Source organism: Hyaena hyaena, unplaced genomic scaffold (assembly GCF_003009895.1).
Source record: "Hyaena hyaena isolate Hyena2069 unplaced genomic scaffold, ASM300989v1 scaffold_456, whole genome shotgun sequence".
NCBI lineage: Eukaryota > Metazoa > Chordata > Mammalia > Carnivora > Hyaenidae > Hyaena > Hyaena hyaena.
In genome coordinates, this window is record NW_024081087.1 from 1,463,463 (window position 1) to 1,480,200 (window position 16,738).

At 54.9% G+C, this 16,738-nt stretch overlaps 2 protein-coding genes across 2 annotated transcripts; one reads left to right on the top strand and one right to left on the bottom strand.

The window, feature by feature from the left end:
* Positions 1-1,121: 1,121 nt before the first annotated feature.
* Positions 1,122-12,270, top strand: BEST1 (bestrophin 1). Its single transcript, XM_039253524.1, has 11 exons — positions 1,122-1,197; positions 2,170-2,357; positions 3,830-3,924; positions 4,402-4,635; positions 5,145-5,299; positions 5,671-5,748; positions 6,092-6,244; positions 7,803-7,883; positions 8,188-8,339; positions 10,241-10,878; positions 11,895-12,270. The coding sequence occupies exons 2-10, from the start codon at positions 2,206-2,208 to the stop codon at positions 10,839-10,841; spliced, it is 1,701 nt and encodes a 566-aa protein (XP_039109455.1). The 5' UTR covers positions 1,122-1,197; positions 2,170-2,205; the 3' UTR covers positions 10,842-10,878; positions 11,895-12,270.
* A 176-nt stretch (positions 12,271-12,446) lies between these two features.
* Positions 12,447-15,112, bottom strand: FTH1 (ferritin heavy chain 1). Its single transcript, XM_039253525.1, has 4 exons — positions 14,786-15,112; positions 13,218-13,364; positions 12,787-12,912; positions 12,447-12,686 (listed from the first exon to the last, which is right to left on the bottom strand). Exons 1-4 carry the CDS (start codon positions 14,897-14,899, stop codon positions 12,522-12,524), a joined length of 552 nt encoding a protein of 183 aa, XP_039109456.1. The 5' UTR covers positions 14,900-15,112; the 3' UTR covers positions 12,447-12,521.
* Between the last annotated feature and the right edge of the window lie 1,626 nt (positions 15,113-16,738).

The following is a 16,738-nucleotide window of genomic DNA, read 5'->3' on the forward strand; positions in this document are numbered from 1 at the left end:
AAGGCTCCAGGTCATATGGTAAGTCAGGGCTTCTGAAAGTGTGACCTTTAGACCATTGCCATCTAATCCCCTCGGAGCTCATTAGAAATGCAGCACGCCCCTCCCGCACTACCCCCAACCGGGTCACAGGATCAGACTCCGGAGAAAGATCCCGAGAAGCTGCGCGCTTTATATACATTCCAGGCCCTTCCTAGGGCCACTCACTGAAGATCAAGAGCCACTTGGGTTTCAAGCTTTCACAAGAGGAGTTTGTCCTGGACATCCATCACTTCCAGGGGCCTAGAAGCGCCCTTGGGTGTAGATTGATGTATTAAACTGTTTGGAAGCAGGTGCTGAGATATTAGCCAGCTGCCCTTGGGGACCTAGGTACAGACTCCCATCTTGCATGGGCTGGCCTGAAGCCAGCAACATGCTGTGTCATCCCTCACCAGGCCCAGCCCCCACACAGCCGCCTCCTACCCCCGCCTTCTTCCGTAGCTATGAACCAACCTACTAAGTGGATTCTGCCAGCCAATCACAGCCCGAATAACCTATGATATCACCACCAGCCAATCAGAGCTCCTCACCAGCATAGGCCGACCGCTGTCAATCTTTAAAAGGTGATGAGGTCTAAAGCAAGGCCGTCCTTTCTGGATAAGGACTCTTCGGCCTAGGGAGGCTCAGAGGCCCACTAGGGTCACCCACACTGGTGGCAGAGCCAGGACTAGAAGCCGGGACTTTTGCCTGTCCTTGGCCCAGTGTTCTTTGCACTGTCCTCGGTGCTGCCAAAACCCCTAAGGGCCTGGGCCCTGGCCCCACTCCGCACAGCTCTCCCTGTAAGACCTCAGCCGTCAGAAACAGGTCTTCTAGTCTCTGGATTTGAAGGGCCAGAGAAAATGGCGGGATTGGGCCCATGGCGGAAGGGACTTGCCCCCAATTCTAGCCCTGGTCTCAGCCCCCGCAGCCCCCAGGAAGGAATTAGAGGGGCCCTGGCCAGGCTGTGCTGGCTGCTAATGTGCAGATTATGAGGAGGGGCCAAAAACAAGGGCTCCTTTGTGGAGGTCCTGGATTAGGCAGTCAAGTGACCGCTTAGCACACTCATGGGCAGGGCCGGCCCCGAATCGTGGGCAGGGCCACTGGCCACAGGACCCCAAGCGTCCCATCGGTCCAGTGGCCAGAAATGTCGTGGGATTCCCAGAGAGGACTGGAGCTCCTCCTGTGAGTAGCAGTTGGCCCAGGCAGGCAGGGCTGGGGCTTTGAGGGTCCGTGGGGGTAGATGACTGTCCCTGCAGCCGTGCGTGTGATGCGTATGCAGGGGCAGCACGTGTGTAGGTGTGGGGGCACCGGTGTGTGTGTGTGCAAAGTCGCTGAGGTGATGTGCACGAGGCACAAAGACCTCAGAGCAGGTAGGGGGAGGGTGGTGCCCACATTGCTTCAGGAAGTTTTTATTGAGCACCTGCTATTGAAAACACAATGGGAGCTTCCATTCTAAGGAGGGAATAGGCAGACATCCAATTCAAGTATAACAAGATAAATGCTATGTAGAAAAATCGATAAGGTGAGGGGACAGAGTACTGATGGCGCTGGGAGGCTATCTCCAGGTAGAGTAGTTTGGGGCATCCTTTCTGAGCAGACGACCTGAAGTGGGAATGAGCCATACAGTGAGATTCGGAAGAGCATCCTCCAGGCACAAGGCTTAGCAAGTGTAAAGGCCCTGGGGTCACTGATCAGTAAACATTATTTGAGCATCTCTACCAGCCAGACTCTGCTCTGGGCAATGGGGACAGGGCAGTGGACAAGACTAATGAGGCGCCCTCACCAACCTTGCTCCAAGGTGGCTGAGGGTGCTTAGGGAGCTAGTGAACTAGACGGGCTCAGCGGACCAAGCCCAATGCATGGACTTGGCTATCGCTGTTGTCATTGCCTTTGCCATACAATTTAAGGGCAGAGACCTATCTGTGTCTTCTCTGCCAAGGCTGTGGGCAGCTCTGGGCACACTTCCCTGGCTTCCCATGTCCCACAGGCAGTAAGAGCCAAACGGGCCTTTGAGGCCACCTCATGCCACTCCTAGTGTCCAGACAGGAAAGCTGAGGCCCAGAGCAGGGAGGGGTCCTGGCTAAGATTACTTATGATGCGCAGACAAGTTCTGATCAAGGCCCCCATCAGTGTCCCTCCCTGTCTGTCTACTAGGACCCACGTCTACCTACTGCAGCCCCGTGCTCAGCCATGACCGTCACCTACTCAAGCCAAGTGGCTAATGCCCGCTTAGGCTCCTTCTCCCGCCTGCTGCTGTGCTGGCGAGGCAGCATCTACAAGCTGCTCTACGGCGAGTTCCTCATCTTCCTGCTCAGCTACTACATCATCCGTTTCATTTACAGGTGCACGGGGACAGGCTGGGGTGGGGTCTGGGGGGGGCGCAGTTGGGGCTTGGAACAACTAAGGGCTCCTCTTATGGGACCAGAGTCCTATAAGGCTGACCTGAGCTCCTGGCCAAGCCCCGGGGGTTGGGGCCTGGGGGGTGGGGAGGAGATCAAGGAGTCAGACTGGGAGGGCAGCTCAGTGCAGGCCGGGAGTGTCTTTCCTTCAACTCAGGAACAGGCCTGGGCCTTACCTGGTCCCCCTCAGCCAGCCTGTTTTCCTGAGTCCCACACAAGCTCAAACCCAGACCATACTTTTTTTTTTACACCCCCCCCACTAAAAATGTTTATTTAAACAATAAAATATAGGGCAGATACAATCATAGAATATATGAAAGCATTTTGAATGGCAAAAGCACTTATGACCGAAATGGATTGAAAGACAAACAGGGGACATTCTTAAATGCCTAATTACAATACCAGTAACAAAGCATATTGATTTTCTTTGGTTGTTACTAGGGCATCAATACACTTTTTTAAAGAAAAATTAGACCCGGGGCGCCTGGGTGGCTCAGTCAGTTAAGCGTCCGACTTTGGCTCAGGTCATGATCCCACGGTTTGTGAGCTTGAGCCCCGCATTGGGCTCTGTGCTGACAGCTTGCAGTCTGGAGCCTGTCTTCGGATTCTGTGTCTCCCTCTCTCTCTGTCCCTCCCCTGCTCATGCTGTCTCTCTCTGTCTCAAAAAACGAATGAATGTTTAAAAAAAATTTTTTTTAAAGAAAGAAAGAAAAATTATTTTTGAGAGTTTTAAGTTTATGGCAAAATTGAATAGAAGGTAGAGAGTTTCCATATTCTCCGTCAAACACACACAGACTCCCTCGCTGTCAACATCCCATAGCAAAGTGGCACATGTGTGTTAGTAGATGAACCCACATGGATACACCATTATCACCCAAAGTCCATAGTTTACACTAAGGTCCACCCTTGGGGTCGTACATTCTGCGGGTTTGGACAAATGCATAATGACAAGTATCTACCATTACAGTATCATACAGAGTAGTTTCACTGCCCTAAAACCCTCCGGGCCTCACCTATTCTCCCCTCCCTGCCTCACCTATTCACCCCTCCCTACCAGACATTTTTTTTGAAAACACCAAACACTCTTTGTTTGAACCTGCTTTGGATCCTTTAAAAGGGTCAGTGGTGCCTAAAACTAACTCCTTGGGCAGGACCTTCCTACCTGTGCCTCACAGAAAACCTCCCGAGGGGGCCTCTTCCAGCCATGGAGCAGAGGTCCCCCGGGGGTTTGGGGTTGCCAGAGGAGTGAGACCTGGCTCAGGCCAGAGGAGCGGCCCCAGGTCCGGCCAGTGAAAGGGGCAGGCAAGTGCTGGGGGAACAAAGAGGCAGTCACATTCCTACCCTAGGCCTGGCAGGATGCGGTCCCTGTCTCAGCCATGTCTTCTCAGTGTCTACACATCCCCCCCACCCCCTAGGATGGCCCTCACGGAAGAACAGCAGGTGATATTTGAGAAACTGACTCTGTATTGTGACAGCTACATCCAGCTCATCCCCATTTCCTTCGTGCTGGGTGAGCTCCCCCTTCTGCATGTCGGGGTCCCAGGGGCTGCTCCCGGCCCCAGACAGGTGGACTACTGTCTGGAACTAGCTGGGGAAGGCCAGGGGAATGTCAGTGCCTCTCGGCAGTTCGGAGAAATGGGGAGACTGCCCCCAGACGGACTGAAGTTAGCCGTTAGCAAGGACATCCTGCTTTTAGCACTCAACACCCCAGTTTCTGACGGCAGCCCTGACTGGGTCCCTGGACCCTTGCGCAGGAGGGGAGGGGTCTGGCTGGTTTCTGGGTTAGGCGGGAGGGCCTCGGGGAGAGAGCGCTCAGGGCTCTTGCGCCTTTACGCGGTGCTGGTCTTCCCCTGCTGAGTGCCTCCCAGGAGGGTTGAGGCTGGGCCTGCTCCCATCAGAAAGATGGAGGAACCGAGGCGTCGCCCTCGCTTGGCTCTGGCCGCAGCCTGGGCCCTCGCCTCGCCCCCCACCTCCTTCTCCTGCCCAGGCTTCTACGTGACGCTGGTCGTGACCCGCTGGTGGAACCAGTACGAGAACCTGCCGTGGCCCGATCGCCTTATGAACCTGGTGTCGGGCTTGGTGGAGGGCAAGGACGAGCAAGGCCGGCTGCTGCGGCGCACGCTCATCCGCTACGCCAACCTGGGCAACGTGCTCATCCTGCGCAGCGTCAGCGCCGCCGTCTACAAGCGCTTTCCCAGTTCCCAGCACCTGGTGAAAGCAGGTGGGCGGGGCCGGGGCAGGTGGGTGGGGCCAGGAGCGGGGTGGGGTCGAGACCGGGTCGACGTGGGCGGGGCGGAGTCAGGCGCGTGAAGGTGGGCGGAGCGAGGCGCGGGGAACCTCGCGAGGGTGCGGGTTTGAGCTGTGGCTAAGGACCCTTGCGGGATGCGGGAAGAGTGGGGGACTGAGGACCCGGAGTGGGGCTTTGGGAATCGGCAAGAAAGTACCCGTCTGCCTTCCTCTGTCCTTCCCCGTCCAGTTCTGCGGGTTTTCAGTCTCTGACCTTCCCTGGCCCTTGCCTGACCTGGTCCTCATCTATAAGACAGACACTACTCACATGCTCGGGCCAGAACAGCACATAGTAGGCACTCGGTCATTATTTGCTGAAAGAGGATGGCAAAGAAGCTCAGAGGTACCAACGAACTTGGCCTGAATTCTGGGCGTCGGCAAGACCCTGCCAGCCATCCCTTCTGCAGATTCCCCCGCCCACTGCCTTCTTAACTCCACCCGCAGGCTTTATGACCCCCGCGGAACGCAAGCACTTAGAAAAGCTGAGCTTGCCGCACAACACGTTCTGGGTGCCCTGGGTGTGGTTTGCCAACCTGTCAATGAAGGCGTGGATCGGAGGTCGAATCCGGGACCCTGTCCTGCTCCAGAGCCTGTTGAACGTGAGCTCACGGCACAGATGGGGCTGTTGCAGATTGGGGACGGTTATGCCCCAGGCTGCACAAAGTTTCCTACAAAGAGGAGGCTTGAGGGGCTGCCTAGAACCTGCCTTGACATTGTAGGAGTTTGTCCCACAGGATTCCACGAGCCGTGGTGGCTCCTCGCCCCCAATTGCCCTCCCACTTCCTCTCTAGAATGAGCCTCTGAGATCCTGGTTGCTTTTTGATAGATGAGGAGGCTGAGGCACTGAGAGGTTAAGTGAGCTGTCTATGATCACATAGCCAGGGCTGGACCATGAGGAAGAACCGGGGGCTTGAACTTGGGAGAGCACATGGTGGTCAGAACCCCAACCCTCCCTCCTCCTGCTCCCCAGGAGATGAACATCTTGCGTACTCAGTGTGGACTCCTGTTTGCCTATGACTGGATCAGTATCCCGCTGGTGTACACACAGGTGAGGATGAGGCCAGCTGCCCCGCTGGGAACCAGGAGGGGGTGCTGATAAGACTCGGGCAACCAGCCTGTGATAGGGAGGGGTCACTTAAGGGCTAAGAGGCTCACCCTGGGAGTTAGATCTGGACTTTGCAGGTCCTCTCTAGTGCCATGTTTGAAGAGTCGGGCTCCTGCCTGGTTCAGCCCGGCGAAGGGAGTGTGCTTATCCCCACTTGGAGAGCACAGAGATCCAAAGTCACTGGACTGTGCAAGTCAGAGCGAGGCCGTGTCCTCCCAGCCTAGTGAGCTCCCTGACTTCAGATCCTCCCTCTGCCCACTTCTGTTGCCACCTCCTTCCCTCCCAGGTGGTGACCGTGGCGGTATACAGCTTCTTCCTGGCTTGCCTGATCGGGCGGCAGTTTCTGAACCCGGCCAAGGCCTATCCTGGCCACGAGCTGGACCTCGTTGTGCCCGTCTTCACATTCCTGCAGTTTTTCTTCTACGCTGGCTGGCTGAAGGTGAGATTCCCTGCGACCAGACTGGGTGAGGTCAGGGCTAGGAGGCCCCTGGCTGCCCAGGAAAGGAGGGTCTCCAGTGTGGAAAGTGGGCTGCTGGGCCCCACCCACGCACGACCCTCTGGTCTACTCCTTCCCCCTGTCTTACCCGCCAGAGGCCTGGGTCTGATCCCAGTGCTTCCCTGGAGGCCTAGAACACAGCAGGCAGGACAGATACAGGGAAAGCTCAGTTATCAAACCGTCTGATGCCCCTTCAAGAGAACATTCCCCAAACATCTGTCCAGAACAAGGGAAATGCACGGACTAAGGTGGCAGTAGCAGGTCCCACTGGTGAGGCAACTCCTCACTGTCCCCAGTGATTAGGCTCTGGGCCCAAATTTGTCCCCTCTGCTCAGTAAAGCAAAAGCGCTGATGTTAACTACCCCAGCTGGCCCCCACCCTTTCAAGGCAGATTAGCACCACCTCTCCTTACTCAAGAAATCCATCCGGGGTGTGGGGGGGTGTCTCATCCCCACCCCAAGTGGCTTTTCCGAGTCTTCCTCCCACTACATCCGGTGCTATTCCTAACAGAGTTCAGAACAGCACCATTTCCTCTCCATCTCTTTATCCTTCTTCCATTTCTCACCCGCCCTCCATCTCTTCCTTTCTTATTCTTTGGTAGTGGTGGTGATGGCATGTTGCCTCCTCCCTCTTGTCCACGTATTGCGCGTGCGCGTGCCCACACACACACACACACACACACACACACACACACACACAGCTATTCCTTCCCTATCTGAACCTCAGTCATCTTCACTTCCTACAGACCAAACCAGATCACACCATTTTTCTGCTTGAAATTCCCCAACGGCTTACAGGATGTCCCTTGAACCCTTAGCGCAGCTCAACACTACTGCAGGGCTTTGTCAGGGGACTTCACAGGCTAGTGCTAGGACTCTGCCCGCCGGGGCCACCCTCTATGTGAGCACAGCCTCAACATACATCTCTGATGCGTTGAAAATAATGAATACATGAGTGTGTGAAGGCTGGAATGAGTAAATGAGTGAATGCTCAGAATTATGGAACTCCAGGGGTGCCTGGGTGGCTTAGTTGGTTAAGCATCCGACTTTCGCTTAGGTCATGATCTCACGGTTCGTGGGTTCGAGCCCCGCGTCAGGCTGTGTGCTGACTGCCAGCTCAGAGCCTGGAGCCTGTTTCAGTCTGTGACTCCCTCTCTCTCTGACCCTCCCCTGCTCACGCTGTCTCTCTCTCTGTCTCCTAGAAATAAATAAACATTTAAAAAAAAAAAAGAATTATGGAACTCCAGGGAGCATACAGGTTTGGGAGGGACCGGTGGTGACTCTGCTGAGTGACACACTTAAGGACAGCTCTGGGTGTTCAGGGAGCAACTGGCTCAGGAGAGGCGCTCAGGCTCAGTGTCCTGAAGGGAAGGACATACTGGTGGTTAGGGAGGCGGGGCATCGTGGGGGGCGTGGAGTGAGGAGGCACCGGAAGTTTAAGGGCAGGGAGCAGGCTGCAGGGAGCCTAACTGAGGATTTCCAGCACTTCATCTCTCCCTAAGGTGGCAGAGCAGCTCATCAACCCATTTGGAGAGGACGATGATGACTTTGAGACCAACTGGATTGTCGACAGGAGCTTGCAGGTACTTGGGGGACAAGGGGAGCCTACCCTGTGGTCCTTCCCTGAATGCGAGCCAGGGAGGGGACCCCAGGGGTCTGCAAGAAGGCCTCACGGCACACTGCCTACCTCCCAGCCAACCATTCACTCACAGGATTCTCACCCCAACTTTCAAGGCTGAAGATAGGCATCAGTCTCTCCATTTCACAAGTAGGGAAACTGAGGCCCAGAGAGAGAGGGAAGTGACCTCTCAAAGTCATCTAGCAAATTCAAGGTCCTACTTTGGGCTGACCTTTGTCCTGGATTTTCCTTCTGTGCCCGGCAACCAGGTGTCCCTGTTGGCTGTGGACGACATGCACCAGGACCTGCCCCCAATGGAGCGGGATATGTACTGGAATGATCCAGAACCACAACCCCCCTATACAGCTGCTTCCGCCCAGTATCATCGACCCTCCTTTTTAGGCTCTACCTTCAACATCAGGTGAGCAGTGCCCGGGACCACTTTAGTGGGTAGAAAAGCCCAAGTGCAAGGGCCTGCCCCCAAACTTAGAATAGCACTAGTTAATACAATATTGGATGCGTGCTAAGTGCTGGGAATTCTGCTAAGCTCTTTATATAAACTGTCTTTTTCCTCCCAATGACCTGGTTTGGTACCTCTAGTTTTCTGAAGATTAAGTCCAAGTTCAGTGAGGTTAAGTAGGTTGTCCAGCCCAAGGTCACAGGTAGCAAATGGCCCATGCAGACTGGGTACGTCTGCTTCTACCTCCACACCCTTACCTTGTACTGTTGAGTAATTCCTAAAGCTATAAGAGATTTTAGGTACATCCAGTCTAACCCCCCCATGTCCAGAGTTGGAAACTGAGGCCCTGAGAAAAGAAGGGAACTCCTCAAGGGCTGTCAGTGATCAGTGATGCAGTTAGGATGTCAGAGCCTGGTTCCCAACTCTGGTCCGGAACTACATTTTCTGATAAACTGGGGTGTTTGGATGGGGAGTGAAAGTGGGGAGGGGGAGGAAGTGAGGGGAAGGACAGCAAGCATGTCCCAGCAAGAGGCTGGGTCCTCACTGGTAACTTCCGGGTAGGCTCTATGCTACAGAGCTCAGGCCTCACATCACCCACAGCAACCAGACAAACTTTCCTGCTCATGGCTCCCATTTCCTAGATTTGGTTCGAATCCCTTCTAAGCTGCAGCAGGGTCACAGTGGGCTGAAGGGCCCTCTCCCCCCAGCATGAGAGTGGAGAGGACTGTAGAGAGTCCTCTGCATGTCAGGGTCCATACCATCAAGGTTTTCTTCCATAGTATTAAGCACTGTCATCTTTTTTAAGAGGGTTTTTAAAGTTTATTTTTGAGAGAGAGAGAGCACAAGCGATACAGGGGCAGAGAAAAAGGAGGAGAGAGAATCCCAAGCAGGCTTTGCACCATCTCTGCAGAACCCGATGCAGGGCTCGAACTCACAAACCAAAGAGCCAAAGTCGGGCGCTTAACCAACTGAGCCACCCAGGAGCCCCAGCACTATTGTCTTTTAAAAACCAAATATCCCCGTAAACCATAATTAGAATTAGCTATTTTAGCTAGAGTCTCTAGTGGGTGTGAGGAAGATTTGAAAAAGGGATCACGTGAAGGTTGGAGGCTTGCTCAGGTCAGAAACATTTCTAGAAGTTGCTTTTGAATTCCATGTGGTCTCTACTCTAGCAGCTGCAGGCTGGGTGGACAGAGCCTAATAATACATAGACCTTGTCTGCAAGAAACACACAATTTAGTGAAGGGACTCAAACCCAAGGCCCAAACTCTGGATACAAGGTACAAAGCACGGGGTGCCTGGCAGAGACAGAACATGCATAGAGCGAGAGACCACGTTTGGTCTGGGACGTGGCCTCTGGCACGGGGAGAATGTGGACACGGGCAAGGGCAGGCCACGCTCTGGGACAGGTGGGCTTTCTCCTGCAGAGCAAAGGCCTCGGGCTTCCTGGAAGCCGGACTTTGTGGATCTGCTGCTCCGCAGTTACAACCACAAACCCCCAGCCTACCCGGAGTCGCTCCTGGGCCTCACACAACTAACCATACCTGGGGAGCAGTATTCTGCTTGCCTGGAGTGAGGGGTGTGAACGAGAAGACGGAGATGAAGAGAAAGCCCTTAAAGTGCCAGGCTAGGGGCTTTAGTCAGCACGGGCAAGAGGGAGGCACACACAGTGAGGGGAGTCAGGCCCTGAAGGATTAATAAGGCAGTTACAGGGTGGGCCGGGAGAGAGGTGAGCCCAGGCATCGCGAGGAACACCCTGTGTCCTTGCCTTTGGACCAAAGGGAGGGAAAAGAGTGGGAAAAGGAGAAGTCAGGTCAGGCCTTGGTCCTGGTCTGCCACCCAACCCTGAGTCTCCTTTCCAGCCTGCATAAGGAAGACATGGAGTTTCAGGTAAATCCAGAAGAGGAGGAGGGCCCTCAAACTGGCATCATCGGCCGCTTCCTGGGGCTACAGTCCCACAACCACCATCCCCCAAGGACAAACTCAAAGACCAAACTGCTACGACCCCAGAAAGAAGGCCTTCTCCAAGAGGGCCAGCCCCAGAAAGTCGGGAGTGCCAGACAGCACCCTAGCGACCAGGAAGGCAGCAAGTTCTGGAAGATTGAGGAGGACTCTTTCGAGACGGCCGCACTGTACGGGAGGTCAGGCTACCACAGTGCCCCCCAGACACCCCTCAGCCACACCCCCATGGTCTTCCCACCTGGAAAGTCAGCACCCTCAAGCCTTCGCAGAGTCTCCGGCATAGACGATGTTGTCAAAGACCAAAGCCTACAGCCTGGGACTCCGGAGAGAGAGAGCGGTTTTGAATTGCTCTCAGACAGTGTTGGGTCCTCCGTAGAGAACCCACAATTGGGTCACCTGAAGAAGAAAACTGTTGAGTTTAACCTGAGTGACCTGTTGGGAGACCCTGGAACATCATCTCAGAGAATCACGTTTGGACCCGTCGAGCAACATACACACTAAAAAATCATGGGGATCCCTACTGGGCCTTGGAAAACAGGTCTGTTCTCTACCTTCACTGGGTCTTTTTACCTCCCCTCCACCCCCATGGGTGGAAGCCCCACCAGCGTCCCTGGCTGTGAGTCTACCCTTCTTCCGCCATTCTTCCATTGCTCCCCTCAAGGCCAGAGCATGTTGGACCCCCACCCTGCATTGCCTTGGGGCACACGCCAGGCCACCTCAGCCAAGGGCTAGTCAGTGTTGAGGGCTTTTGCTCATTCCACCCAAGAGCCTGAGACCACCAGGAGGAGTTCCCCGGGTCCCAGGTGCAGGAAGAGGTTGCACTGACCGGAGCAATGCCTGGGGGCTACAAGGCCAGGCTTAGGTGGGCAGATCCCTGGGTCCAGCTCACTGCTGCAAGAGCAGGCGCAAAACCATGAGGTGGACCTAGGGAGTCTAGGCTATAACCCAAGCTCTCCACTCACTACCCAGCCTTCGCTGCGAGATTGCACAGAACACTGCCCCATAACCCTTCCTTCAGTGATCCTGCAACACTTCTGGAAAGTATTAACACCCCTGGGAACTGGTAGATGGTCAAGGTGAGGGCGTCCAGATCCCCTGGGGGATCTTACTGTTTTAGGGAACCCCTCAGGATCTCTGAACTTAATGTGCCTCCTTGGGGTCCATCCAAAGCTGTCAAATACCAGCAGATGTTTCCCCACATTCAGGGTTTCACCCAGTTAGACCCACCCTTCCCCACCCCCAATCACGAGGTGGAACTGTAACTTCCTATTTCGATTCTCAGTTACTTCTGGGTCAGTACACACACTGTGATTAAAAAGCTGAAAGGGTTTGTTTCTGGCTAGACAGAAACTTATGCATCACCCGGGCTTATTCAGGAAAGGACATGAATGCAGTCATTAGCAAGGGGCAATGGTTCTGCAGTCTCCTGATGCCACTCGTGATTTTTTTGTAGTTTAGATGTCCCAACCTTTGCCCTAAATGCAACCAGTTTAACACCGAGGTGAATAGCATCCTTCCAAACTCACGTTGTAAACTTTCTCAAATTCTCTCTAGGGATGAAGCACGTTCTTAGCCTGTTTCCCTAGAGGGTCACTTCACCGGCCTGGTCCTACCTGCATGTACACCCACGGGACACTGACCCAGTCATAGCCATACAGCTGTCCACACTGAAGAATATGTTCACACGACAGCCTGAATGAAATGGTTAGTTCGATGGATAACGAAATCTGTAGTTTCAGGACTACTTAAGCCTTTAAAGGCCTTTTGTGCATAAAAATTGCGAAAGCTACAATGAATCACTGGAAACATGGAATTCAAAACATCAGAATTTGGGATCAGGAGTCCTTAAGTCCTGTCTGAATTCCATACACCCAAGCCTTGACATCATTCCCAAACTAAGGAGTTTAATAAATAAAAATCCTCCTGGACATTTCAGTTTGATTACTGTGGCTGAACGGGAGCACGCACAGATTTTGCAGAGAGGACCCAGATCCGTTTCTAGCCCATGTCACCCTCTCAAAAGACAACGGCTGGGTACCAAATTACTTTATTTGAAGGAATGGTACAAATGAAGTTAAGTAGAAGTTTTGGTACAACTTATAGAAAAGGGAAAGGTAACCCCAACATGCATGCACTGCCTCGGTGACCAGAGAAGTCACCCACGGGAGGACAGCCTAAGGCTTAGCTCTCGTTATCACTGTTTCCCAAGGTGTGCTTGTCAAAGAGGTACTCTGCCATGCCAGATTCAGGGGCCCCCATCTTGCGCAGGTTGGTTACGTGGTCACCCAATTCTTTGATGGATTTCACCTGCTCATTCAGGTAATGTGTCTCGATGAAGTCGCACAACTAGAAAGCAGAAATGGGGAACAACGTTACTGGTAAGCTTTCCCAGCCCCCCGAGAGGCAAAGGATCCCCTCAACTGGCGCCCCGATTGCAAGTACTCACATGGGGGTCATTTTTGTCAGTGGCCAGCTTGTGCAGTTCCAATAGTGACTGATTCACACTCTTTTCCAAGTGTAACGCACACTCCATTGCATTCAGCCCATTCTCCCAATCATCACGGTCTGGTTTCTGAACGAGAGGAGGTCAGGTCAGTGCACCTGCCGCCTCTACGTATCCCCAGGTCAGAGAGCGCCTCTAACATGTAACCACTTGCGTTTCCAAGGGGACATCCAAGTGTCTCCTGCAACAGTTTAAAACTTAGCATCCCCACCCCTTACTCTTTGTCTCCTTTAGCTTAGAAGGTAGGCCTATAACCACAAAATCCCAAAGTAGCCACATCTTATCGGGGCAATGGCTAGCTTCTGAGTGATTTTGGACACCCGAGGACCGCTAGCTAGCTCAGGAAGCACGGCACCTCTAGATCTTTCGTTCACCTTGATATCCTGGAGGAAGATCCGGCCACCTCGTTGGTTCTGCAGTTTCATCAGCTTTTCGGCATGTTCCCTCTCCTCATGAGATTGGTGAAGGAAGTATTTGGCAAAGTTCTTCAAAGCCACATCATCACGGTCAAAATAGTAAGACTGAAAGGGGAACGTGGATGTTACGTTAAGGAGTCCCAAGAAAGGCAGGAGGCTAGCCTCGATAGCCCCGTCTGTCTTTCTCAAAGCCCAGCAAGAAGGGGGATGGGGGGGGCAAGTTGTGTTCCTGGACTGACGACAACAGTAATTACTCTGAACGTGGTCCTTGAAATTGAAACTTACTACAAGGAACTTTAGACTATCATGAGAATTGCCCCCAGCATGGAATTCCTTAAGATTCTGTATTAGTGCAAAGTTCTTCCGCCAGGGACCCATTAGATTGGAGAGGGTGTGGGAGTATTTACCCTGTACAAATAATGCCTTCTCTCCCTACTCCCTGATTAACCCCTGTTGAAACAGGAGTTTGCGGGCTTAGAGCAGCCTGACAAATTTCTAAAATTAACCCGTTAGTCAAGGTGAGTGCTGTGGGCAATGATAATGTATACAAATATACTGCCTGCAGAAAGCAAAAAACAAAACCGGATTAGTTTTAGACACCTGCTGTATTCAGGTGTTCCTGAAACGGAATGGCGGTCATGGAAATCCAGGCCTGTTTTCAAACCCATCTGGAGCAGGTCTATTCTCGGATATTTGCACACTCCTAAAGCCAATTCTAAGTAAAACTCCCACCACACCGCCTGAGAACTACGATTCTGGAAACCAGATTCCACGGATTAGTGCACGGAAAAATTCTTTGCCCAGTAACTGCTGGCGTACTTTATCCAAAACCCAAGAGTTAAATAGAGGGCCACAACTCTCAGGCACCGAAAAGATACAATTAAGTATCCAGGCACAAGGACAGATGACGAGGACAACTGTGCCCTCGGAAGGGGAGATTTCCGCGCTTCAATTCAAGTGGGGCGCCGAGATAAGCGCGACAGAGGGGTGGTGACGGCTGCTCGAGAGTGGTCAGCTTACTGGAGATAAGCCACTTAGCACCAGACCCCCCCGCCCCCCTCCGCGCGGCCGTTGCTATCCGACACCATTACCCAGCAGGCTCCGCCATACCCGGGAGGCGGGGGCGGGGGGAGGAGACGGGGGCGGGGGGAGGGGACGGGGGCTGAACCACCTCGCCCGTTACCCAAGCCAACGGACGGCCTCGGGATCACGTGATCGATGCAGAGGCAGGGATGCAAAGGCAAAAACCACCTTCCTAGGTGCAGGACTGAACCGGTCGCAACCGTGGCCAACTGCAGGGTTTCAGAAAACCAGGCCCTCTTCAAATACAGAGGGATGCGCAGAGGCGGCCCTCCCAGGGGACACTCGCAAAGGGCGAACTGGCCAGAATTTCTGCGCAAGCCCCGGGAGACCTCGAGCAACGTCCATTTTTCTGCGGGGCGCGCGGAGGCGGGAGAGCCCGCCCGTTAGCCACACCCCCGCCCCGCCCCGCCGCCCGCGCCCGGAGAGGCCGCGCCCGCGCTCACCATGGACAGGTAAACGTAGGAGGCGTAGAGCTCCAGGTTGATCTGGCGGTTGATGGCGGCCTCCGAGTCCTGGTGGTAGTTCTGGCGCACCTGCGAGGGGGACGCGGTCGTCATGGCGGCGGCTGAGGAGAGGCGGTGGCGGGCGGTGGCGGCGCTGGAGCGGCGGCGGGGGCCTTGGGGCGATCCGAGGGCGCTGTGAGGAAATGGCGGAGGGCTGGCTCTGGGCGGCCGTCCGGGGCGAGGGGGTGGTCGAGCGCCGGGTTCCGTCCAAGCACTGTTGAAGCAGGAAACCGCGGCGACTCTCGGCAGAGACTGTGGCGCAGATGGCCGCGGCCCCGCACTTATAGCGGGATCGGGCGTCAGGCCCACTCGGGCCAATCAAGCCGCCCGCCCGCCGTGTCGAGTCCCGCCTCTTCCGGTGGACGCGGGGACCCGCCCCTGAGGCGCCGGGGGGAGGGCGGCCCCGCCGGGGGGAGGGCGGCCCCGCCGGGGGGAGGGCGGCCCCGCCGGGGGGAGGGCGGCCCCGCCGGGGGGAGGGGGGGAAGGCTGCGCGTGCCCGGTCGCGCGTGGGGTCCGTGGCGTCCTTGCGCTGGGCCGCGCCTTAGGGACTGTTGTGGGGAAGACGTGCGGAAGGGCAGCGTGCCCCGCTCCGAGCCCAGGGTGTCCTGGGTCTTGGAACCGACAGAAGGCGCCCCTGACCCTCGGGCCGTCGGGGCGATTCCTGAGGCCCCGGGCGGGCTCCCCGAGACTTGGCCAAGGGCATATTAAAAGTCCGAGCGGTAGGGCAGCATTTAACCACACCGAGTTATTTCCTCGTCGTGCACATTGGGAAACTGGAGACACGGGCCCTGGGAGGCCGCGTGAGTCAGAGATGGGGCTGGGAAAGGGCTCACTTTCCCTTCCTCAAGGTCTCGGCGGGGCGCAAAATGCAGGCCTCGGCCCGTCCCTGATTGTCCCCCGCCTTTCCGACTCTGGCGACCCCGTCCGCCTTTTGCCCGCCTTTTGCCGAAAGCAAATACGGCCCCTGGTGCAGCTTATATGACAAAGGCTGGGCGGGTCGCCTTCCCGGAGGGAGTCCAGGGGGTGAGCCGCTTGGGCTTCGGAGGAGAAGAGAAAATCGAGAGGATGGGGTTTAGTAAAGAAAGGAGAAGCCACTTGGATCTGAAGACGAAGCCACGAGGCCATTTTGAGATGGCCTCTTTGATGGGCCCAGCTACCGGAGACACCTCCTGGGGTTACCCTTGGAGAGAAGCCGGTGGGGCTGAACGTAGGACATAACACGCGTGACAGGTGCAAGGAACCCTGGGAAGGCAGGGCCACTGGGTGTGGCCTGCAGCCGTGGCCCAGCCGCGAGGAGGTGTGGATCGGAGGGGGGCAGAATTGGAGCCAGGCCCGGGCTCCTGTCTTCCAGTCTCCCAGTCCGCTGGCTTCCAGGCTCACTGTTCTTAACCAGCTTCCTTCAACACGAGTGGGAGACCTATCCAAGACCCTCTTCGGGGTGCTCACAAAAGTGAAACTGGAAGCCCAGCTTCCCAACCTTAAAAAGGGAAAGAACTCTAGTAAAATGTCAAAACAAGTTACTGGTGGGATTACTGTGATTTCTCTTTCTTGGGTCTTTTTGCTACATAGGTTTCTTTCAGGAAAAAAATTTTTAGTGGGGCTAGAGCTACAAAAAATAAGAAGCAGAAGGCTGCTGGGAGAATGTAGACAAGGGGTGCCTTAGCGAGTCTGGGATAGGAGGTCAGGGTAGGCTTCTCAAGGAAAGTGACAGTTGAGCTGTTTGAAGAAAAAGCTAGAAAGAAGGTGGAGTGGAGGAGGGAGATGGGGAAGGGAATTCCAAGTGGAGAGAACAGCATACGCAATGGTGTAAAGGTGTGGAGATGGACGGCCTCATCAAGGTACCTTAAGAAAGTGTTGGCCTGGAAAGTAGAGTCTGTTGGAGAATGCTGGAAG

Bases quoted from the DNA above. Each gene is read 5' to 3' on its own strand.
- FTH1 (XM_039253525.1), bottom strand. From the start codon at position 14,899: ATGACGACCGCGTCCCCCTCGCAGGTGCGCCAGAACTACCACCAGGAC. The intron at 13,365-14,785 runs GTGAGCGCGGGC...TTCCCCTTTCAG, and splicing joins CCTACGTTTACCTGTCCATG to TCTTACTATTTTGACCGTGA. The intron at 12,913-13,217 runs GTGAACGAAAGA...CCTCTCGTTCAG, and splicing joins TCTTCCTCCAGGATATCAAG to AAACCAGACCGTGATGATTG.
- BEST1 (XM_039253524.1), top strand. From the start codon at position 2,206: ATGACCGTCACCTACTCAAGCCAAGTGGCTAATGCCCGCTTAGGCTCC. The intron at 5,300-5,670 runs GTGAGCTCACGG...CCTGCTCCCCAG, and splicing joins TGCTCCAGAGCCTGTTGAAC to GAGATGAACATCTTGCGTAC. The intron at 8,340-10,240 runs GTGAGCAGTGCC...TCTCCTTTCCAG, and splicing joins GGCTCTACCTTCAACATCAG to CCTGCATAAGGAAGACATGG.